The sequence below is a fragment of the Pseudonaja textilis genome, chromosome 3 (genome assembly GCF_049901715.1).
Source record: "Pseudonaja textilis isolate UNSWEBS1 chromosome 3, rPseTex1.2, whole genome shotgun sequence".
In the NCBI taxonomy this organism is placed as follows: domain Eukaryota; kingdom Metazoa; phylum Chordata; class Lepidosauria; order Squamata; family Elapidae; genus Pseudonaja; species Pseudonaja textilis.
In genome coordinates this window covers 178,277,947-178,302,725 of record NC_141992.1, presented here as the reverse complement: position 1 = coordinate 178,302,725, position 24,779 = coordinate 178,277,947, and the positions used below count along the sequence as shown (strand labels likewise).

General features: G+C 37.9%; 1 protein-coding gene across 1 annotated transcript in view; it reads left to right on the top strand.

Moving 5' to 3' along the window:
• The window catches only part of DPYS (dihydropyrimidinase), a 41,300-nt gene that overhangs the window by 8,258 nt on the left and 8,263 nt on the right, over positions 1–24,779 (top strand). Inside the window, exons 3-8 of the mRNA XM_026703695.2 lie at positions 1,119–1,298; positions 4,254–4,443; positions 10,301–10,457; positions 12,170–12,311; positions 14,565–14,707; positions 23,210–23,417. Coding sequence (XP_026559480.1) covers positions 1,119–1,298; positions 4,254–4,443; positions 10,301–10,457; positions 12,170–12,311; positions 14,565–14,707; positions 23,210–23,417 — 1,020 coding nt within the window. The remainder of the gene's footprint in view (positions 1–1,118; positions 1,299–4,253; positions 4,444–10,300; positions 10,458–12,169; positions 12,312–14,564; positions 14,708–23,209; positions 23,418–24,779) is intronic.

The following is a 24,779-nucleotide window of genomic DNA, read 5'->3' as shown; positions in this document are numbered from 1 at the left end:
GATAACTGAACTGAATTAGAAGTCTGACTTGGCACCGGGTTTCTGTTGTTTTTAACGTTTTTAGTTTTATAGTTTCAATATAGTTTTACATGCTGTTTTAACTTTTAATTGGGAGTCACTCAGAGTTGATTAGAAAATAGACAGCTGTGTACATTTTTTAAATGAATCTACTGGGATTGTTCAGCCAGCAGTCCCTGGAAACTCAATAACCTATAAACAAGGACAGGGCTTTGATCACCTGGTCACATCTCCCACTGTGACGTCATCAAAGCCTTTCCTGGATTGTATGGGATATTGCAATCCCAAAACATCTGGAACCTATCCATTTGGAAACAGTTAAATGCATTTCCACAATTGCTGTTTGAAATTAAGGCATGATCTGTCCTAGAAATGTTGATGACAAGTTGGTGTATCATGTCTCTCATGAAAAACTGCATGCAGAATAAGTTTGAAGGGTCCTTGAAGGTCTTCTAGTCCAACCCCTGCTCAAGCAGGAGACCCTATACCATTCTTTTCTTTAAAACCTTCAGTTATGGAGCACCTACTTACTGATTTTCACATGGATAACCCCAGATAAATTTCCAAGAAATGTAAGGGATTTCTACACTCAACTATGAAAATAATTAATCTCACTAAAGGGCAGTGCTTAATCATACAAATGTTTTAGGAAATGTTTCAACAAATATATCTGTTCCTCTTAAATTTGTCTAATCTCCCTTAAAGCCATCTTAGCTTATAGCCTTCAACATACCTTCTGCTGATTAATTCAATGTAAGATACTAATAATTGGTTGATGCAGGAAGAATGACATGTCCCATGTGAGTTTTTTCTTATAATTAAAACTGAATTTCTCAGTAATTACAATTTTAATAACACTTGGAAGCCTTTCTACAATCAGTGGAGCAGTCTTTCTTTTCTCTACCTTATTAAGGAGAGTTACAACAATATTATACTAGATAAATTTTAAATGAAAAATTAATATTACCAAAATGATTGTGGGAGTAACGACGAATGATCATAGCTACATCTGTTGACTTTTTTTTAGAAAAGAAAAAGTTTCAGCCCTATGCAGAGAACAAATTAAGTTTTGTGACAATGCTTTTCTTACTTTTTTTCAGGTCAAAGAGGAAATGAAAATTCTTACCAGGGAAAAGGGTATCAATTCATATAAGGTGTTTATGGCATATAAAGATGCCTATATGGTTGGAGATCCAGAATTATACACAATCTTCAGTCAATGCAAAAAAATTGGTGCAATTGCTCAAGTCCATGCAGAGAATGGGGATTTGGTTGCAGAGGTAATTCCCATGTTTAAGATGATCTCTTCAGTCACTTGAAATTATAATCTACAGTATATATGATATAGGTTGTTGAATTTTGGGGTCCTTAGTGCTCTCTGAGCTTGGTTGTTTTCTTGCCAGACATTTGGTAATGCACATTGGTAAAATGCATTGATGATGTTACCTGGTTTGGTAATGAAATGTCTGCAAGAAAACAACCATGCTCAAGAGCATCTAGGGCACCATAGGAGCATCTGGGGAGGAGTGTTAAAAAGTCAAGATGGTGTCTCCAACTACATGAGTGAAGCTCTACAAGTTGCTTGATAAGGCATTGGCCTTACTTCACAGTCTTGCCCTGCAACTCCCATTGACCCCCGAGGCAGTCAGAAAGAGTACATCCTGATCATTTTAGTCTTGGAGATGGAATGTCCATTCAGGGGTGGGATCCTACTGGCATAACAACTGGCTCAGTGAGTGCGTGCACACTGTTTACAAATCACCGGCTCCTGAAGAGATTCACCTTCTTCTGCCAATGCTGTGTAAAGCAGCTGAAGTGGAAAAAGCTAGAACTGGACCGAACTGGTAGAATCCCACCCCTGTGTCCGTTATGGAAGATCACCCAAGATTTCCACAGCCCTAAAAAGTAGCCTCTTATACATATACAAGTAAGAGATGGAAGGGCAAAGATACCTGACACATTAGATCCACTTCAGTGTTTCCAAGTTCCTTCTTATTCCCTTTGGGGCATTTATGTCTGCTTGAAAAAAACAATCCAGTTTCTATCTGCATTTTGCTTTATTCAGAGTACCTGTACAGATCAATGGTCTTAGTTTACCTTGTGATTTCTCAAGACTTCTTTTACTGCAGAGAACATCTGTTGTTCCAACTTACAGTCAGGATGCCTAAGGATCTCTTTTGCATTCCTCAGGTGTATTTCCAAGCTTGTTTTATGGTTGGAGCCAGGCCTACAATATTCTATTATATAATTTCCATCCTTCTGGATGCTTAAGTGTAGCAATCTAAAAACAACCCAAATTTGACCAAAATACAGGAAAGAAGAGACAAATACACAAACACACCTGCGCACACACACATCTTCCTTAGCCACCCTAAATCCATTATATGGACCTGTCACACACATATGGATGTGCATGTAAATTAAGCACTCAACAGTTATAAATACATACATTATATTTATGCTTTGCAAATGATTTGGAGAAAAAATTTAGGAGCCTGAGAAAGGGCATTTCATCTCTGCCAGCCATTCAGGTGATCTCTCTTTTTCCAGTTGTCTATCATAGCCTTAAAAGGAAAGACGCCACTTCTTTAAGGAATCCGCTAGCTAAAGCCATTGAATAATGACTTTCGTCCTTGATTCCTTAAAAAGGAAATAAGTCTTATTTAAAGTCATTGGATTTTTACAGTGTGTTCTTATTTCCTTTTATATCAGTAATTAATCTTTCATTCTTTACTTACACCCAGAAAGAAGCAAGCCAAACCAAAAGCTAATCACAAAATTTGTTCTCCATAAACAGTCGGTAGGAATGATCTTTATTCTATACTAGGATGCTGAATCTGTCATAGGTGATCTCTCCCAGACTGCATGCTCTCATTGAAGTAAAAGATAATTCTTCCTCAGTGGAAGGCAGAAAATTTTAAATTAATGTTGAGAATGCGGTGGGGAGCATTTTTTTTAGTTTTTTAGTTTACTTTATTGCCATTGCACTTTGTATAATGAAATTAAATGCCATCTTCAGTGTACATTATAACTATTAAAATAAAACACAAACACACATCCTTCACATTCTATACAACTGAATTGAAAACCCGAGATTGCATTCATATTGCACAGGGGTCTTCAAACTTGACAGCTTTTAGACTTGTGGACTTCAACTGCCAGAATTCCTCCTCCAGTCATGTTAGCTAAGGAATTCTGGGAGTTGAAATCTACAATCTTAAACTTGCCAAGTTTGAAGACCTTTGATATTGTGCTATATAGTAGAATTCAATATAATTACTGCCCTGGGATAAAAGCTGTTTTTCAGCCTATTTGTCCTTGTTTTTATTATTCTATACTTTCTGCCAGATGGTAATAGTTCAAAAAAGGGTTCCCAGGATGAGATGGTTCTTTAAGAATGTTTTGAACATTCTTAAGGCAGCGGGAGCTATAAAGCTCTTCCAAAGAGGGGAGAGGGCAACCAATGATCCTCTGAGCAATGACATTAACCCTCTGGAGTGCTGTCCTATCTGCCACTGTGCAATTGGCAAACCATACACAGGTGCAGTAAGTTACAATACCCTCTATGGTGCAGCGATAGAAGGTCACCAGCAGCTTTTCATTCAGTTGTTGTTTCCCAAAACGTTTCAGGTAATATAATCTCTGCTGGGCCCTTTGACCAGCGCTGCAATATAAGTGCCCCAGGTCAGGTCTTCTTTTATGATAACACCAAGAAACTTAAAATTGGCCACTTGCTCCACTTGGAATCCATTGATAAGCAAGAGCTGGATGCCTTATCTATCTAAAGTTATAGTGTCAAAATAATGAAAGCAGTGTCAAGTTGCAAGTCCTGCCACTTTGAGATGTGTGTGCATGTGTGTTTGTGTGTAACAGCCCATACAAAAAGAGTAGGGTTTGCATCACAATAGCACAACAATGCTTTGGTGCTCCTATTCATTTGACACACATTCAATCCCTGCAAACAACATTAGCTGAAGTTCATTCTGCACTTGTTCATATAACATGTAGCTTGTCCCTACATAATTTCTCACATTAGGAGTTGAATATAATGCAATTGGTTTGCTGTATTCTAAGTATCATGGTATAATCAGTTTGGTTATTGGAACAAAACTTCCTGTTCCATGGCAAGCAAAGGAAAGGGACTGTAATTTTTACAGTGCTTTGTTGACCAAATCTCACTTCTTAGTTTTTCTGTTTGGTAATGCTGGCATGTATTCACAATGGTTGGCCTACAGGGTGAAAAGAAGATTCTGGCTTTGGGAATAACTGGTCCAGAGGGACATGAAATGGCTCGACCAGAAGAACTGGAAGCAGAAGCCACATTGAGAGCAATTACCATTGCAAACTCAGTGAACTGCCCTCTCTATATTGTACACGTGATGAGTAAGTCTTCAGCCAAGATAGTGGCAGATGCCCGCAGGCAAGGTAGGTTCTTGCTAAACATGTTTGAATATTCTTATTTGGTTAGTCCTGGGATTCCATATATGGTTCTATAATCATCTCCTTAGGAGGTTGTTTAGCTGATTGTTCTACCAAGTTTTAATTCCTCCATCCTGCCCCCATGCCTTATAGTGTTTTTCATTAAGAGCATATGCACCATATACACCAAGACAAATCCCTTGTGTGGCCAATAAAGAAATCTATCTATCTATCTATCTATCTATCTATCTATCTATCTATCTATCTATCTATCTACCTACCTATCTATCTAAACAAAATGAAGTGGACAAGTTGCAAAGTGAAATCCCACCTATTTACCATTATCTTTATTTAGAAAAATGCCTTCAGCTTCAACATAAGACTTGCAGATATTCTTATGAATTGAAAATTAGGGGTTCTTGTATTTGGATTTTGTTCTATAAATGTACCAGTGGTGTGGGGAATGTAGAAAGTAAACTAGATGAGGATGCATCCTGTAAGGCTAGAAACTCTCATGAAGAACCACCTCACCATTATATTCTCATTTTATCCCTCAGTGGCAGCCATTTTGTCTGAATGTACAGAATATTCTCTCAGACATGTCTTAGATTTATATTCAGGAGTTCAAGTTTTTGTATTAAAAGCTTGACAAGATTTGAAGTCTGGGTTACATGAAGATATAACTATGAAACATTGTGTTTTCTTATGGATGAAACTGCAACGCTCTTGGTGATTAATCCTTCAGCTAAATGGAGTCTGTCTCTGGGTCTAAAGAACATTTCTACTTTCTTCTGCAGTCTAGGCTTCAGTTCTTTTCCCTGTAACTAATCAATATTTAATTAACCTAAATATAAGGCTGAGCTGAGTCCCTGTTCCCCTTATTATTAGGCTGATTTCATTGTCCCAGAGATGTCCACAGGATGTCACTGTTGACAATGCAATGAGTTTATTTTGCAATTGGAATAGCTCTCTTTTGTGGGAAATGAGGTGTTTTCAGAATCAAGTGTAATAAACTGTATAATCAGCTAAAATATGTAGGTCAGAGCAAAATTTCCCAATGCTATCCAGAAGCTTCTAAAGATTAGAGTGTTTGTGCTTCATCGTGTGGACTTCACAGTATTCCCCAGCCAGTAATTTTACCTACCTCAGAAGGATGAAAGGCAGAAGATAGAAGGATGGAAGGATACTGTGAGTTGAAGTCCACACATCTTAAATGTCCCAATGTTGTAAAACACTGAATGTATATATGTATATGATGACTGGCTGGGGAATATTGAGAGATGAAGTCCACACATCTTAAATTTGCCAAGGTTGAGAAACACTGCAATACAGAACTCATCTGCAAAAATGAATTCTTTTTTTTTTCTAAATTCAGTATATATTATCATTTTTACTCACTATAAATCATGCTTCCTCAGATAGTGTCCTTGCAGGGAGATGATCTAACAACTGGAAGAAACCAGAGTCAATAATGTGGTGATCACGTAGACATGTCCATGTCTTAACCATAAAGAAGATTTGTTATTGCCTTTTCCCAGAATGGTTTCCAGATGACTAAGCCTGACAGCACTAGACAACTCTTAACCATGTCTGCTCTTAAATAACTTTTTTGAGCTGGGACCAGACAGGTTTAATGGTATTGTTCATCACCCCTATTCAGCTATATATGAGTTCTAGCCAGGTGGAATATATTTAATGTACATCTCTTAACATTCATCTGATCATACAAATGTACATTTAAATATTCTTGTCGGGAATTATGTCATTACTCTACTTCATTTATTTTGGAGTCAACATTATAGGGCTGTTAATCAATTAAGCCAATGGTTCCCAACCTTCTCCTTAATGTGAATCATTAATCATCATCACATGTTTTTGCAGACACCACACAAACACATTTGGCTGAGAGGAGTCAGACTTGTACATTAAGAGGCAATAAACTGCAGTTATTTCTAAGCATTTATTATGTCTGCTTGCAAACATATTGTATTCAGTGCAGTACATTCACAAATGCAGTTTCTAGGAAAAATTGTACTGAGATTCAGATAACCTGAGGCAGTGGCAGCTCCACTAGATGAATCAGAGCAGGAAATCAACTTCACAGGAAGGCTAAAACTATGTTTATTGGCTATAATAACAGAATCTTGCTAGGCTGATTATATCAATAGCATTTAGACTTATATACTGCTTCATAGTGTTTTAGAGCACTCTCTAAGTGGTTCACAAAGTCAGCATATTGCACCCACACAATCCGGATCCTCATTTTACTGATCTCAGAAGGATGGAAGGCAATCCTGAGCTGATCACAGGGGTGTCAAACTGGCAGCCCTCAGCTGGATGCGTCACCCCAACTCCATGAAGAAAAAAAAGGTCACGAAGCATCGCATGATGGCAATGTGACGCTGCGAGTTTGACACCCGTGATCTAACAGTTCAGTGAATTAAGGAGGCTTCTGCGTTGATTGCTTCTGAATATTATCTCACTGTTCTGGATTTTAAATATGTTTCAGCCCCTTTTGTGCAAGTAATGATTCTGCACATCTCCATCCAGATCACTTCCTTACTATTTGCACACTGGCACAGTGGTTAAAATGCAGGCTACTTCTGCTGATCACCAGCTGCCAGCAATTTGGCAGTTCAAATCTCACCAGAGTTGAGGTTGACCTCAGCCTTCCATCCTTCCAAGGTCGGTAAAATGAGGAGCCAGGTTGTTGGGGACAATATGCCAACTCTGTAAATAGCTTAGAGAGGGCTGTAAAGCACTGTGAAGTGGTATATAAGTCTAAGTCCTATTGCTATCTATAAGTATGATACATAAGAAGCCCACTGGATGCTGCTGTTATTGCCTACAAATCTCAAATCACTTGCAGCAGCCCTGCCACTTATCACCACTTGGGAATAGCTGAGATAGGCCATCTAATGGGAAACAATAGGAAGAATCTATGTTTTAGGATAACAGCTGCAGATGGCAAGAATGATAAAACCTTGCATTCAGGTTTTCAAGTTCTGTGAAATCTCACCTGGAACTACTTTTTTTCTTCCTAGCATCTACTTTTTTTAGTCAACAAAGTATTGATCTGTTAGTTGCAACAGGAATTGACCAACTGGCTCCTCTTTCAAGCCTAATGCTGTGGGCTGAGAGAGAATGACTGGCCCAAAGTCACCCAAGTGGCTTTCATGCCAAAAGTGGGAGTAGAACTCAAGGTCTCCCAGTTTCCTGCTTTGTGCCTTAACTTCCAGATCAAACTGGTTCTATTTTTTTTTCCTGAACAACATTTGGATTGCAAAAATAATCACTAAGTGACATCAAAAGGTTAGCTTTTTGTGGTTTTTTTTGCTGCCAACTAATTGTCAATGTAACTTCAGTAGTATGGTAATCTGTGCACCATAATTTGTTGTACATAGATCTAGAGCTCTTTTTGATGTTAATTGTAGTTCAATAAGTAGCTACAATTACAGTTCAAAATATAACAGTCAAATTTTAATGGAGTTGGCTCTTTGGGAAACTATGCTGTCAATTTTGCAAAATCAGTCCTGGATAGATTGTCTTTTCAATTTTCTTAGCCTTCAATAGCTTGGGATTCAAATATCAAGTTTTCAAAGGGCTGTTTTAAATTCTTTTTGTGGTTTTATTTTTTACTTCAATTTGCTTGGTAAGCAGTCCTGGGATAAATAATATGAAACACAGTTTGAAAAGTTTTTGAATAAGTATCAGCTATTGAGTAAACATTCTTAGCTTTTCCCTCTAAACCAGGGGTGGGATTCAATTTTTTAACAACCAATTCTGTGGGTGGGGCTTAGTTGGTGGGCGTGGCTTGGTGGTAATGTGACTGGCTGGGTGTGGCCAACTAAACATCACTCACATTGAGGCACACATCTCCTCGTCTGGCTTCTCATGACTGTGGAGATGCTGGAAGTCGTATGTGTGAAAAATGATCATAAGTCACTTTTTTCAGTGCCATTGTAACTTTGAATGGTCACTCCACACAAGCAAAGTACCAGCAAAGGAGGGGAAAAAAACTCCAGAGACGTTCCTGAGACAGGAAGTCTAGTCCTGCCAAGAATGTAATAAGAGTTAACGGAGAGGCAGTTTCTGTAAGCAACACCAGAATGTTTCCTTCCTGCCTTCCTTACAGGATTAGGCCAGTAATCTCTTCTGGCAACCAGTTCTCTGAACTGCTTAGAATGTTAACAACCGGTTCTAGCGAATAGGTGTGAACCTGTAGAATCCCACTCCTGCTCTAAACCTATAAAGCAGCAGCATCTTCAGAAAACTTGCCTTTGCATCAGTGGTAAGATTCAAAAAAATTTACTACTGGTTCTGTGGGTGTGGCTTGGTGGGCGTGGCAGGGAAAGGATACTGTAAAATCTCCAGTCAGAGGTGGCAGTTGCCAGTTCTTCCAACTACTCAAAATTTCTGCTACCGGTTCTCCAGAACTGGTCAGAACCTGCGGAATACCACCTCTGCTTTACATCCTCAATAGTTATTTTGTTTGTTTGATCTTTCTGTCAAAAGTAGATAGGCAGAGATATCTCAACAATATCGATTTATTGATTTGGCAGCTAATGGATGGCTGTACACGGACATGTAATGTTATCTCTTATTGCATAGTTGCAACCAGTAGCCTTAAAAACACTTAGAAAAGATACAGATTTTTTTTAATTTGTGATTATTAATATAAAGATCATTCAGGAGACAAGGAAAGATGAGAATGATCATGATTAATCAGTGGTAAATTGGAGTAGTTGCTCTAATTAATAGTTGATGCTGCAGTCCAATTACTGATTCTATATTAGTAAATTATTATTATGCTCTAGAGGAAAAGCTACCTATCCTCAAGACCAGAGGTGTCAAGCTTGCTTTCATTGAGGGCTACATCAGGATTGTGTTTGACCTTGGGGGGCCGGGGTGGGCATGGCCATCACTCACATCGGGGGCACCTGTGGGGGCCCAAGCACTCTGCAAGTGAAAATGGGCTCCCAAGTTCCATTTTCAGCTGGGATGGCCTCCTGCAATCCTCTGCCAGCAAAAATGGAGCTCACAAGGGCCGCAGACGGCCTCCCAAGCTCTGTTTTCACCCGCAGAAGCACCACAGGCTGGTCCTTCACTCTTTCCAGGGAGGCCCTCCCGGCCAGATCTAAGCACCCCAAAGGCCAGATCCAGCCTGCGGGCCATGAGTTTGACCCCCCTGCTCTACACCATTGTTTTTCAACCTTGGCAATTTTAAGATGTGTGGAATTAGAGCTTCCTTCAGAGAAGAATGAGAGGGAGCGAGAGAGAGAGAGAGAGAGAGAGATCAATAAGAAGTATTGATGCCAAAGTCTACCATATTTCTTGGCACTTTGCTACTAAATATTTGTCTATCTGGTAATTTTTCTTCATTATTTTGCATAAGAGGACAGACATCAATCCTTCTTTTAAATTATCTGAACCACAATGTAATGTTATCTTCCCTAAGCCTTCATCATCAACGTTTTGCCTCTAAGATCATTTTTTTTTCTACATGGGCTGATTCCAACATGAATGTATACATTTTGATTTTATGTCGACCCATACTTGGAAAACCAGTCTGCACCTACAATTATTGAGATGATTTACAATAAATAATAGTTTCTGTAGCAGGGTTCAGTGACAACAGAAAAACTGGGGAGGGAGTTTACATGTGTTCCTCAAACATGCCCACTCCATCATTAGTTTTCCCCACGCCTCAGACATCTGCTCATTCATTAATTGGGATGGTTGCACTTAGGTTACATGCATTGACTATATTATATCTGATCCAATCCATTGATGTGGAATTGCAAGTTAGTATTACTAGCTTTGTTCTTCTTACCATTAATTTGCCTCATTCTTCTCTCCCTAGGCAAAGTTGTGTATGGTGAGCCTATAGCTGCAAGCCTTGGTACAGATGGCACTCACTATTGGCATAAGGACTGGCCTCATGCAGCAGCTCACATCATGAGTCCTCCATTGAGGCCTGATGCTTCCACTCCAGACTTCCTCATGAATCTTCTAGCAAAGTAAGGAGGTTCATCATTCACAAGAGCCCTTTAATAACCCTAAGTGGCTATTAAAGCCAACGGAAACAAAAAATGTAAAATACTGTAATGTGTTTCAATGGATTTTGAAGGGAAAATGTAAAATAATGTGGAGAGAAGTTCTAATAATCCATTTGGGAGAAATAATTATGATTCTTGATGTATATATATTTGTCATTTACAGTATGGTTTTCCCACTCTGCTTGGGAACATCTAAATATTGAATAGAAGACATGCAGCTTATTTTGAGAGGATAATATAAACCTTCTCAGAAAATAGCTGATTTTGGAAGGGAAACTTCACCAATCCCAAAGATAAAAATGAAAGTGTCCTTTGAGTCAGGCTTGACCTTAGAGATACATCTGTGTTGTTTACTTAGCAAAACTATAGAAATGATTTGCCACTGCTATATCTTTTCAACTTCCCATCTAGCCTCAGTTCAGGTATTTGTTTATAGCATTCCAGGCAAATAATAACCAGGTCTAACCCTGCTTAGTTTTTCAACATCAGCCCCTTGGTCAGCTATTGCCCTCTAGATGACCATATTTGTAACAAGTTTCTATTTACTAGGAGCCAGTTTCAATAGGTTGCTTTCTTCATCCGTCTCTCCTCTTCTAGCCCAACTCCAGCATCCTCCTAATTCGTCCAGCTTGTCTTGGTCAATTTCCAAATATTTGGAATGCTTCCAAAGAAAGCATTGGAATGCAGCCACCTACCATTTCTATTTCCTGAAAGGATTATGTGGCTCCAAGGCATTGATACTCTTATACTGCAGCATTCCAGGTTTCCTTTTATCGGTTAATGGAAGGATTCCAAGCCTGCCCCTTAACCCACCGAAATAGTACAGGTGGCCCTTCAACGTACGACCACGACTGAGACCCAAATTTATGTTGCTAAGCGAGACAGTTAAGTGAGTTTTGCCCCATTTGATGACTTTTCTTGCCACAGTTGTGAAGTGAATCACTGCAGTCATTAAGTTAGTAACACTGTCGTAAAGTGAATCTGACCTTGCTTGCCAGAAGGTCACAAAAAAATATCACATAACCCCAGCACACTGCAACCATCATAAATATGAGTCACTTGCCAAATGCCTGAATTTTGATCACCTGATCATAAGGATGCTGCAATGGTCATAATGTGAAAACGGTAATAAGTGTTTTTTCAGTGCCATTGTAATTTTGAACCCTAAATGAACTGTTGTAAGATAAGGACTGCTTGTACTTCCAGAATCTACAGTAGAATGATGAACCTAGTATCACTAGGGAGCAATATGATCTTTGGGAAGCAATGAACAAGGGCTATCAAGATCTTAAGAGCTTCTTGAGGTGGTTGAACAGAACATCTGCCTTGTTCTGGTATGACTTTATTTTCCCAGCTCTTATGACATTGTTCCATCTAATTTAGGGCTCTGGTTGAACACAAGCTATTATCTCCACAAATGTCAGCATTCACCAGGATTTTATTGGTTTTATCTGAAGGCGATGTGATTTTATTATAGGTGATTCATTCTTTTTTTTCTTACCATTTTTCAGCAAATTTCTTTTTTACTTTAATGGTGTTTTTTTTTTAAGATTTAAAGAATGAAGCAAGTAGGAGTTATAATTTTGAAATGAAAGGTTGGTTGCAGCATATAAAATTATCTTGTTCTTTATGCCACTTCAATAGTAGTATTTCTTTTACCTTATTTCTTTAAGTGGTGACTTGACTGTGACGGGGACAGATAACTGTACATTTGATATTTGCCAGAAGGCTATTGGAAAAAATAATTTCACAAAGATCCCATTTGGAGTGAATGGAGTGGAAGACAGGATGTCTGTGGTCTGGGAAAAAGGAGTGGTAAGTGGGATTTCAATTCATTCTCTAATACAATGGTGAAAACAAAGAACAGAGTTCTCATTAAAGCAGCTACATCTTTCCCTACTATTGCCTGCTTGCCCTTTCAGCTACAGTGAAGCCCCAGCAAAAGACATACTTAACCTCAGGAGCTGCAGAAAGGTGCTTCATGAGCACCCTCTATGTGCACTAAAATATTTTTCCCTTTAAATCTAAAGCATGCACAATAACTCATGCACTCTCAAAAATGGTTACTCCTTTCTCTAGCTTTCTGATCTGAACTAAAATCTTTCAAAGGTATGGCTTGAATAGATATATTATCATTGATTTCTCTTTCCTGGAAGATAGAAGTCTTGTTACTGTACTTATTTTAGTAATATTTCTGATTTGACTATATAAATTGCTTCTTGATACTGGATAGCACCTGGAAATCATCCAGACTATGACAGGTAAATTTGTAGAATTAGCTGCCTGGAAAGAACGTTAGAACACCAACTTTATTTGAGCCCCATTGTTGGGGGTGGGGAAAAGTGAGTTTTATCTAAATTCATGGATCCTGGGTTAATATAAATGGTTGTCTTAGATGCTTGAGTGTATGTCCTCTTAACATCTAGCTAGATCAAGCTAAGTCACTCTGAATGCCTTTTATAAGAAGACAAGAAGGATAAAATATTCCAAATAACTAGATCATTGTCTACTAAGGCTACTCAAATATAGGTCTGAACAAGGACATGAAAAAGTTTTTTAAAATAGGCATAGGAACTCAGTCTGGATTGAGACCTTTGTGAGTGTTAAAGAGGATTCAGTTATTTGATAATGTCTTTACTCTTGTCCCATCATCAGTAGGAATCTCATCTTTCTATGCACCAAAAGGGAATATCTCATTTGTACTACGGAAAGTAATGCTTCAAATATAGTTAATAATTCTAAGGAACCTAATCAGTTCCATAGCAGAAGAGTAAAAACATTTTTACCAGCTTGGAAATGAGTTCCTCTATGTGTTGTTTACTTTAAGTATGCACAGGATTGCTAAATTTGCAAATAATCTAGTATTTGATTTGCACCTGTTCTACCTTTTAACAAATGGAGACCTCTGAGAGCTTTCTTGGCAGAACACACAAAATTATTGAGGCAATTTATATTAATATCCATCAAATTTAGAACCTTATTTCATTTAGGCAAGCTTTCTGTTCAGGCAGGAATTTTATCCATCGTATACATATTCAATTTTGCTGATTGCGCCACTTCCTTTCTCTATATTTTCTCTGAGACATTTTGGGGTTTTATTTATTGGGCTCCCACTTCAGCATTATTATAGGTGATAAGTTGAATGAATTTTAAGAATGTGTAGTAGTTTCATGTACTGTATTAGCCTGTTTAATTTCCCTGAAACCAAATGCCAGACAATTATTTTAATTTCTCCAGGTTATAAATTTGGAGCTGTTTCCAAACTACGAAGTTCTCTTCAGAAAATTATTACCTTGGTGCTATGTTTTTGATTAGCTGTTGGTTGTTGAAGTTTTATGTCTTGAGCTATTCTGTCTAGGACTAGATGATGCACGCAAGGATGGTGTCAAAAATTTCAAAATGGCAGCCACAAATACACAAATGCACATAAAAATGAGTGGGATCCCAATTGCTTGGTCATGGCCGCCATCTTTACTTTTTTTTTGACACCCCTCCACCCCACTGTTAAAGTCCTGGTGCAGTGCCTTTGTTACATAGGAATTATTTTCCCAAGATTGGAAAGCTTATTATCTATTTATTTATATACAGGTAGTCCTTAACTTACAACAGTTCATTTAGTGACCATTTGAAGTTACAATGGCTTCACATTCTTCACACTTGGTCCGCATGGTCATGTGGTCAAAATTCAGATGCTTGGCAACCGAATCATATTTATGAAGGTTGCAGTGTCTCAGGGTTATGCGATCAACTATTGCGACCTTCTGACAGGCAAATGGGGAAGCCTGATTCACTTAACAGTGGTGTTACTAACTTAACAACAGCAGTGATTCACTTAACAACTGTGGCAAGAAATGCCGTAAAATGAGGCAAAACTCGCTTATCAAATTTTCAGCTAGCAAAAGAATTTTTGGGCTCAATTGTGGTTGTAACTCGAGGACTACCTGCATACCATTTATTTGCCTCCCATTTTGTATCCAACAACAGAATGGGGTTTTCTTGCACTAAGCTTATGAATATTTTGCCTTCTTCATATGTGTTTATTAAGAATCCACCCACACTGTTTTACAGCACAGTGGAAAAATGGATGAAAATAGATTTGTGGCAGTTACTAGCGCAAATGCAGCTAAAATCTTTAACCTATACCCAAAGAAGGGAAGAATAGCTGTGGGCTCTGATGCTGACATCGTCATTTGGGACCCCAAAGCTACAAGGTAAGTCTTGGTCTATCCATTTTTCCATCGTGTCTCTGGGTAAAGGAAGAATAATTTTTAAGACATACGTTCGGGTGAACAGAAGACATTTTATTTGAACTATTTGCAAGATAGTTGCAGAGGACTATGTCTAGTAAGGACATTTTTATAAAAAGAAATCTGCCTGAACTGCTAATCACATCGGGAAATAGCAATTCACTTATATAAAACTCCCTTTTTATGACCCTGTAATCTCTTAATTTGGGGTAGAGTCAACTCTATGGAGGTGAGTTGTGCTGATATATCCCTGATGGCTAACCTATGGCATGTGTGGCACATAGAACCCCCTCTCTGGGCACATGAGCTGCACATGTGCACCTCCCGCCGGCCAGCTGCTCTTCAAATCTCTGCCACACATATGCAGGGGGTGCGTCATATGTGCAGGGTCACATGTGCATGCGGGGGGCAAACACATGGGGTCACATGTGCATGCACGGGGTCGGGTGCATGCGTGGGGGTCATGCACACATGTGCAGGGTGTAGGGGAAGTCGTGTACATGCATGGGGCATGGGGGTTAGGCATGCATGCTGGGGTGCAGTGAGTGTAACACACACATGCTCAGGGGTAGAGCACATGCGCAGGACATGCATGCATTGCATTTTGAGGATGTGCACACACGCGCCCGCTTTGAGCACTTGGTGCCAAAAAGTATTAGCCATCACTGTGATATAATTAATAAATGAAATAAATATTTATTTATTTGAGGTAAATATTTCATTTATTTATTTTTTATTATTTCAATATTTTAAAATGTTTTTATTATTTTAATTTTATTACATATTTTTAATTGTAAGCCTCTCCGAGACACTGATTGTGATGGGCAGGTATAGACATTGAATAAATTACATTAAGTTAAATAATGGCCGCAGTCTGTTGCATTCCAATTATATTGTTGGGGATTATGATAATTGAAATCCAATATATCTGGAAGACATCAAGTGATGGATGGCAAAACACGTACCAGATGAAACTACAAGTTATTGATGTACCTGTTTTGCATTTTTGAGTAATAATCCAGGCATTCAAAGAAAATGGTGTACGCTTGATTTGTATATAAGATCCTATGTTCAATCTCTGCCAATGCCAGGCAACAGATCCCAAATACCAAACCTAGGGAAAAGTGTTTCTTGAAACCATAGAAGGTATGTAACCTTTTCTCAACCTGATGCAACCTATCTGTATTGCAACTGGAAATTCTGGAATGCCCCAGTCATACCGGTTAGGGGATTTTGAAGCCTTTCTGAATACACTAAGTTGAGAAAAGCTGAGACATAGCTTCAGTTCTGCATTTGAAGAACTCATGACACAAAGGCCATACTAAGACATTGTGGGAATCATTGACTCAATACAACAGGAGAGCACCAGACTGAAGAGGTCTAACATGATGTCTTAGCTATTTATCTGGGGATACTGTAAATAAATCTATAAATCCTGTTTTCAACTTGTAAGTCAAAATAGTTTAATCCTCCCAACTTTTCAACAATACACTGAAGGTTTATTTGTTTTTCAGACTCATTTTATATCTTTTCTGAATCTATAAATTTAACATGCCAGTGCAATCTTCCCTGAGGATATAGCAGATAATTATACTTTCCTCCTTAAATTATAGCATTATTCACTGTTGTGACAACAGCAAGCAGCCTGGATGAATTTCATAGTCATAATGACCCAACCTCCTTCAACTTCGTACCTTCAAGATCAGGCAGTCTAACTCCCATATTTATAGCAAGCATTAAACACTAGGAATGAGGCCTAAGGCATCTGTAGAGCTTCATCTGGGAGAAGAGTAGTTTTCACAAATGAAGGCAAATGTACGTGGTCCAGGATAATGTTGTAGGATCCAATCTGGGTCAGTTATCAGGACTAGCTCAGAAGGCTAAACTTCCAGAGACTGACTCAGATTGGAACCTGCAAGACTTGTTTTTCCTTATTTTCTTTACTTCTTTTGAGGAATGTGATTTTGAGATCATTACCAGATAGCAGGGAATAGATCAGGCTAATTTTATCTGCAGTCAAACATTAATTGTTGATTGGGTTTGGTTATTATTATTACTTAGTTTTAAATCACAGCATTAGAAAGTTCTGGGATTGCAAGATTGACCAAAACATTACTTTGTAACACAATGGCAAAGCATCTTCCTGCTGTTACAATTCAACATAAATTGCTTAGTGGACCCTATCATCATCATACAATATTTTATGAATTTCTTTTATTAACTTTCAGTTCTGAATAACCTACTTTCCAGGCTAGCTTCTTTTTAAACATCAGTGTGTTTTACTTCTGTGACAGCATAAAACAAAAATAACATGCTTAATATGATGAACTTGCCCTTTAACTTTAACTTGCCCTTTAATTTATAATAATAAAAAGTATGGTGATGTTAAAGTATTATTTTGGTTTGATTTTAGTGCTTGCTGGAAATCTATTTTGATGATAAGTGGAAAAATGGATGAAAAATAATAAAAGGATATTATAAAAGGATGTCCATCATAAAAGTCATACCAAATATATGCTTGAATACCAAATGGTCACATTCATAGCAGATAGATAAACTTCAGTGTTATAGATGGAACATAACTGGGTGTATTTTATTTATTTTTAATTTACTGTTATAAATTTATAACTTGGATAGATTAAAATAGTTGTTTGCCATTTATCTACAGTTACCTATAAAAACCCTATATTTTTACATGTGCTACCATCTTGCCTTTTTTATTCATCCGGAAGATGCCCCTGATTTATTACAGGTAGTCCCTTGACTTATGACTGGCCATTTAGCAACTGTTAAAATTTATGACAGACCTAACCAGAGCTACTTGCAGCCTGGTTTCAAAGTTACAACAGCTGACCCCCACACTGTGGTCACATGATCACATTTTGGGCACTTGGCAACCAACCCACATTTATGGCCACTTGCAGCATCCTCATTTATTATTATTTGTTTTTACCCCAAACTGGTGTTTATTTACAGTTTCCCGCAAAAAACACCCATTGGCTAAAATGGGTTTGCTTAGTGAATATCACATTCACCCAATGCCATGGCATTAATTTAATGATCAGAACAAAACAGGATGTAAAATCAGGTGCAATCACATAGTGATGCATGGTAGCATTAAGCCAAGGTGGCACAGTGGTTAAAATGTAGTACTGTATTGCAGACAAACTCTACCCACAGCCTAGAATTTGGTCTGATGGGGCTCGAGGTTGATTTAGCCTTCCATCAATCCAAGATCGGTACAATGAGGAGCCAGATTGGGGGCAATTTGCAAATAATACTTACAATGTAAACTGCCCAGAGAGTGCTGTAAAGTCCTATGGGGCTAAATGCTTTGTAAGTGATTTGGCTATAATTTATTGACTGTAATTCCAGACTCAGTTACAATCATAAGTCAAGAATCAATTGTACATTTTTGATCCGCCTTTTCTCCAAAGAAATCTAGGCACCATGGACAGCCTTTTCACCCTACCCTTTATTTTCATAATAATTCGGTGGAATGCTTTATAACGGCCTCTCATTTGGAAACTGTCCTAGTCACATTCAGGTTTCCACTTTGCTCTACTTCTGTAAAACCATGCTGCTCTATTGTATGAATAGGCTTGAACCAAAGCAGGTCCTAGATCCTTGTGGATGGTCTGCAGAATAAGGGACAGGGAGGAAGAGAGAATCTGGGTGGAAGGTATCTATTGTGTCAGTCAGCCACAAAAGCTCTGTATTGTGACATTCAAAAGGAAAATGTTGCATAAATATGTATTCTGGGAATGTGGTTTTGCTGGGCAGAGAATGTATACTCTTCCCCAAAGTTGTGGCTATTTAGTCTGCTGCTAAATATCTTACAGAGCGTGAATGAGTTTAAGACAGAATCTCAAGGGTTTCTCTGGAGGATGAGATTAAAGTCTGCAAGATAGAAGGTATAGCATTAAGGTGGCACTTTGGTAAGATGGTTAAGTATGGAAAACTAATGCAACTTCTACTTTTCTGAACTGGGCTATTAGAATCCCTGATCTTCAGTCCAAATAACAGATCTATATTGGCATATGAAAACCATCACTTCAGTGAATTGGGGAGGTGTATTTAACTTCACCTGCTGCCCCCAACAAGCCCTGAATTTTCTGTTTTGTGTCAAGTTCCTTTATTTTGTCTCCAGTTCCAGATTGGAAACCTTAGGATTCTAGTAACCGTTTGTAAAAGTTGATACTACTGTGACCTTCAGCCAGCCTTCGAAGCACCCTCTTTGATCTGGGCAAGTGCGTGGTGCTGAGAGTAAATTAGTTTTGCTCAGGGAAATTGCATTTTAGAACTACTGCATTTTTTTTATTTGTTTTGTTTTGCTTCATTTTATTGAGCTGGCTTGAAACCGCTGTCAGCTTTGATGGATATAAGAGAAGACTGTTCATGTTCTTTTACCTCTTTAGGCCTGAAGGAGTTTATAAGTGGTGTTCCAAGAGATGACTCTGACCCTGAATGCTGATGGTTTGTGAAATTAGGATATCTCCTATAAAAAGTGTTTCTACTTCTGCATTACTGATTAAAGGGGGGAAGGTAGCACCAAAGGAAAAAGTAACACAGAGTGGCATAATACTTTCAGAGTTAATTTATAGACAGAGATGTTAATTCAGAAAGAATGTGCTATATTGCTATACTTTTAAAAGTACCCTACATCTCACTGCAGCAGGGAAATCTTGGGCAGTAGAATCTACAGATAGTCCTTAATTTATGACTCTAATTGAGCTTGCTAATTATGGTCATAGGTTGTGACAATTGTAAAGCAGGTCATCCTGTGACGGACCCAATCTTATAACCATTTTTTGTGGTGGTTGTTAAGCAAACATGATAGTTGTAAAGCCAATGCTGCACTCGTTAAGCCAAGCTGTGATCATTAAGCGAAATGTTTTCTGCAGAGCATTTTTGCCAGAAACCGGTAGATGCTGGTTTTCAGCAAAAATGGTGTAAATTGCAGTCCTATGACCATGGGACTCTGCAAACAGCCGTAAATGAGGGTTGGTTGCCAAGCACTCAAATTGCAGTCATGTGACTGCAGGAGGGCCTGGAGGTCAGAATTTTGGAACCAGGTTGCAAATACCATTTTTGCGGGTGTGGGGGGTCCACTGTAACTTTGAATGGATATCAAGCGATCAGTTCTAAATTGAGGACTAGTTGTATAGTTCTGGATAGTGGTAGCTTCCCCAAATGCAGCACCTGATTTGAAGGACATTTATTTATTAAGTTTATTTTAAAATTTTATATATGCACCCCAACTCACAACAGTGCAACTCTTGGTGGCAAACAACAAAAACAAATTTACAATACAATAAAAATCCATAGAAACAACCACAAAAGACACAGTTGGCATACAAGCAGGGGTGGGCTGCTGGGGGCTCGCAGGGGCTCGGGAGAGCCCCTAACTAAGACTGCAGGGCTCAGAGAGCTCCCAATAACCTCAGAAAGACAAGCAGCACGGGAAAGCTCTTAATAGGCTTAATTCAGCCAAGAGCATTTCACACCTCGTAAAAGTGTTGCAAGCTAAATAAACAATCCACTCAGTGCTTGCCAGGGAGAGCCATTGAGAAAATCAGATGACATAGCCACTAGCCTCTGAGGACATTAATTCCCAAATAATAAGAATCAGGTAACTCACCAGAAACTCCACTAAGACTCCAAGATCCCTCTCACAGTCACTGCTATTAAGCCTGATTTCACCCAGTCTTTTAGTTAAGTATTAAATGCATGAAATAATAAACAACATTTTGGTATGTATCTTTTTTTAGGTAATTAGGGCAAAGAAGCAATGTTGAGTTGGCCACACCACCCAGTCACATGACCACCTAGCCACAGCCACCAGCCACAGCCACCAGCCACAGGACCACCCAATCACATGGCCACCTAGCCACGCCCACCCAGCCACGCCTACCCAGCCAGTCATTAGGGTAGAGAGCCCCTTCCTAAAAAATTTGAAGTCCAGCCCTGCGTACAAAGGGACAAGTTTAGCATCCTAGCCATAATGTCTGAGGGAACTACCAAATCTTCAAGGCCTTCCTAAATGGCGGACATCTGCTCTATTTCTAACGTGAGATGAAGCATAACTGGCAATTATGGAAGAATAAGTAGTAAATGTTAGAAATCCAGGCATTTGCATAATCCATGGTTTCTATCTTTGGGCTTTGCCTTTTTGTCTGCAAATATGGGCAGGTTCAAGCAAACCTTTTTTTAAATTCCTGCATGTTTGATATAGTTAAAGAAAAAGAAACCAGGTTTTTCCTGGTTACCAATATCCTTTGTGAAAAGCAAAGATCTTGGAGACAGTATTTATTCCCCACCTTCATTTTGGGGATACTGTATGTCCCCTATCTTCATCTTGGGAAGTTTGCTTTTTTCTACTTCATTTAACAAGCTAATTATGCACTGAGTCATCTGTTGTGTCTCAGTTCACCTAAAACTCCTAACCTGGATTTTCCCTACTTATGTAAGGCTTAATGAAACTGAGAATACCACTTTGTATTATATTGTACTCAACAGGGTTGGGAAGCTGTATTTGTATGGAAAATTTGCATTTGAAGCAGTGAAGATGCAGGTTTATGAGGGACACCACCATTGGAGGATAAATTAGAATAGGTGTCATGAGAAAAAAATGATACACCTGTAGACTGTTACACCTATCTAGGTAAAGGTTCCCCTTGCACATATGTGCTAGTTGTTTTTGGCTTTAGGAGGCAGTGCTCATCTCCATTACAAAGCCAGAGAGCCAGAGCTGTCCGAAGACATCTCTGTGGTCATGGCCAGCATGACTAAACACTGAAGGTGCACCGAATGCTGTTACCTTCCCACCAAAGTGGTCCCTATTTTTCTACTTGCATTTTTACATGCTTTCAAACTGCTAGGTTGGCAGAAGCTGGGACAAGTAACGGGAGCTCACTCTGTTACAAGGTGCTAGGAATTCAAACCACCAAACTGCTGACCTTTTGCTGACCTCAGCATCTTAGCCACTGAGCCACCGCGTCCCTTATATACCAATATACCTGTCCGGTATGTTGCAAAGATGCTAACTATGAAGTGGAGATTAAGCATCCATCTGTTCAGGATGTTTTAATCCTGCAATGAGCAAACAGTTGGACCAACGACCTTAATTATTCTTTCCAATGCTATGACTTTATGTCAAAATCTTTCTTTACCTAACTTGAAGAACTTGGGTAAGTTAGAGCACCTGGTATTGTCCTAGATGAGTTCCTTTTTCACTGATTTATTTACAATAGCACTTCAATATTTTAGAACTGTGTACTGGAGGATCATGGATTTATGCCACATTTAATGTTTGTTTATTTTAGCTATGCACTATTATGAACACAAATTGCATTTTATGGCCCCTTTTCTAAGATATCAAGGCAACTTACAAAAATATTTCAATTATTTCTTTCCACCACGAACACAGATAAGCAAACAAGATTTCAAATTTGGAAGTTTTCCAAGTCTGAGATGGTTGTTTCAACCATTTAGGAAGTAATCCTAGTTCAAAATATGTTCAGAATGATCAAACAAGCAGGGCCACATGATGAATGTTTTTCATGCTTCAGTCACAACATAACTTAGGTTGAAACCAATCCATAAGCATGCACTGAGTTGAAGATACCCATGAACTCAGCCAGAAAGCATTTTCAAATGTCTTATGGAATTCTATGAGATAAACTTGAAGTCAAAAATATTTGAAGGGAAAATACAAAGCTGAAAAACGTCAAGTGGTATTTGCAGCAGGAAACAAATCTGTTTGTACTCCTGTATCCTTTGAGTACCTTTTCCTCATTCACTCTTTGTATCACTCTATGTTGAGTAATTTCTTGGTAGTTGTTCAATCAGTCTGTGCCTTCCCTGTATCTTTGAGTTATTCTCCCTATCAGCTTTCTTAACCACATTGATTTAAGGAGCTCCAGGCAAACAGTTCCTTAGCCATTTTTCAGACTCTTTTTGAGTGTGTTGAAGCTTTTACATTTGAATATTTTCAGTGATTAAATGAACTATATTACTATTTCAGAGTTTCTTTCCCTTCAAACTCTGATACTCAAAAAGGACACGAAAGCTTGTTTTACAGAAGCCCCTTTAATGTTCATAGGACATGCTGTATGGTTCCAAAATGGGAAGAGATTTCTCCATCATAGGAAAATATTTCTAATTTATTTTCATTAATATGTCAAATTTAGAGACTGCTTATCTCACTCAGAGATTGACTCTGGGCACTATACAATTAAAATATAAAAATCATATAAATATCAATATTGATTATGTCTGAAAACTGTAATTTACTTAAAACTCTTGTCTGCTTCAGTGGAATTTTCAAAGGAGTGTTGTTGACATTGCTTCTTTATTGTTGCTGTTGTTTTGAGCTTTGAAAAGTTCTCAGGAGGTTTAAATTCTGGATTAAAATAGAAGCCCAAAATAAGAGCTGGTATCCCTTTGTTCTTCTTTCAAACGCAGGACCATTTCAGCAAAGACACATCACCAGGCCAATGATTTTAATATATTTGAAGGAATGGTCTGCCATGGAGTCCCCCTTGTGACAATTTTACGGGGCAAAGTGGCATTTCAAAATGGAACCTTTCATATCAAAGCAGGAGAGGGGAAATACGTTCCCTGTGAACCTTTCCCAGAATATGTTTACAAGCGAATCTGGCAACGGGATCAGGTCTGTATTTATACAGTATATTGCTTCTTTTCTTGATTAAACACATATTTGAGGTTTTGTATGTTTCATGAAATAGGTTAAAGGTTGCAGAATGTTCCCTTCTCTTTCCTTTCACAAAAACGGACAATCAAACCATGGCAAATTTTATTAAGTCTTTTAACTGAACTCATGATTCTTATGGCTTTGAATCAGGGGTGGGCTGCAAATCTTTTTTTTTTTTTTTAATAAAGTTTTATTTGGGTTTTCACACATACCAAATACAAGTAAAACATCTTTTTTGAAAATAGCATGGTCCCGGGTTGAAATTCTTTATACAGACACAAAACTCAATGTCATGCTCCTTTTTGTGTTCTATTCTATTCCATATACTATTCTACATTTTCTATATCTTATGCTATTCTACATTTTCTGTATAGTTTTTCCCCTCTTTTAATTTTCTCAATTGATTATCTCATCTCAATTCAAATCATTATATTTATACTTTTGTGTGTTCTGTTTCAATTTCATATTATCTTTTCTCATTAAACAAATTTTCTCCTGTAGTTATTAATTGGAGTATGACACCTTTATATCGTTTAATTACACCCATTCAACTTTTATTTAAACTTCAATATATACCTTAAGGTTATGACCTTCAATATAATACATAACTTCCAATCGAATTCTGCTTGGTACATTCTTATAATACACACTATATTCTTTTTTTAAAAAGGATTATAAATATATGTAATTATAAACCCTCATTCCATTCCAATTCAGTTCTATCATTAATAATCATTAAAGTCTTTAACATCTTTAACATTTCTTTTCAATTAAATATCATACTTCCTTAAAGACACATATAATATCCATAATTAATTTTTCCCTTATTTCTCTTCACATATGTTTTACAAATTATTAAATATTCATTTTGTTACATTTATTTATTGACAAACATTCCACTGAATTACAATAGCTATTTTTATCAAACATTTTAATCATACATTGTTTCATATTTTCTAAAATTATTTCTGTTTCTTATATAACAATACTATCTTATGTACCTTTGCAGAATCCCTTTTTCCATTAAATTTTCACCCATTATCTCTAAATAGGCCCTGTTTCTCTATATTTCGTTTCTGTCCTTTATAACTTATTTTCCTTCCTTTCTTCCCTCTCTTCTTCTCCCTCCCCTTTTTACCCCCTTGTCTCTCTACTTCTAATTCTCTCTTCTGCATTTCCTTCTTCTGTTGCTTTCTGATTTTATACTTATTTTTCACTCTATTTTTGGGCGGGAGGGTGTTTTTCCCAATCTTAAACTTTCCATTCTCTTTCCCTCCTTTCCTTTTTCCCCCACCTAAGATTACTTGTTCATTAAAGATG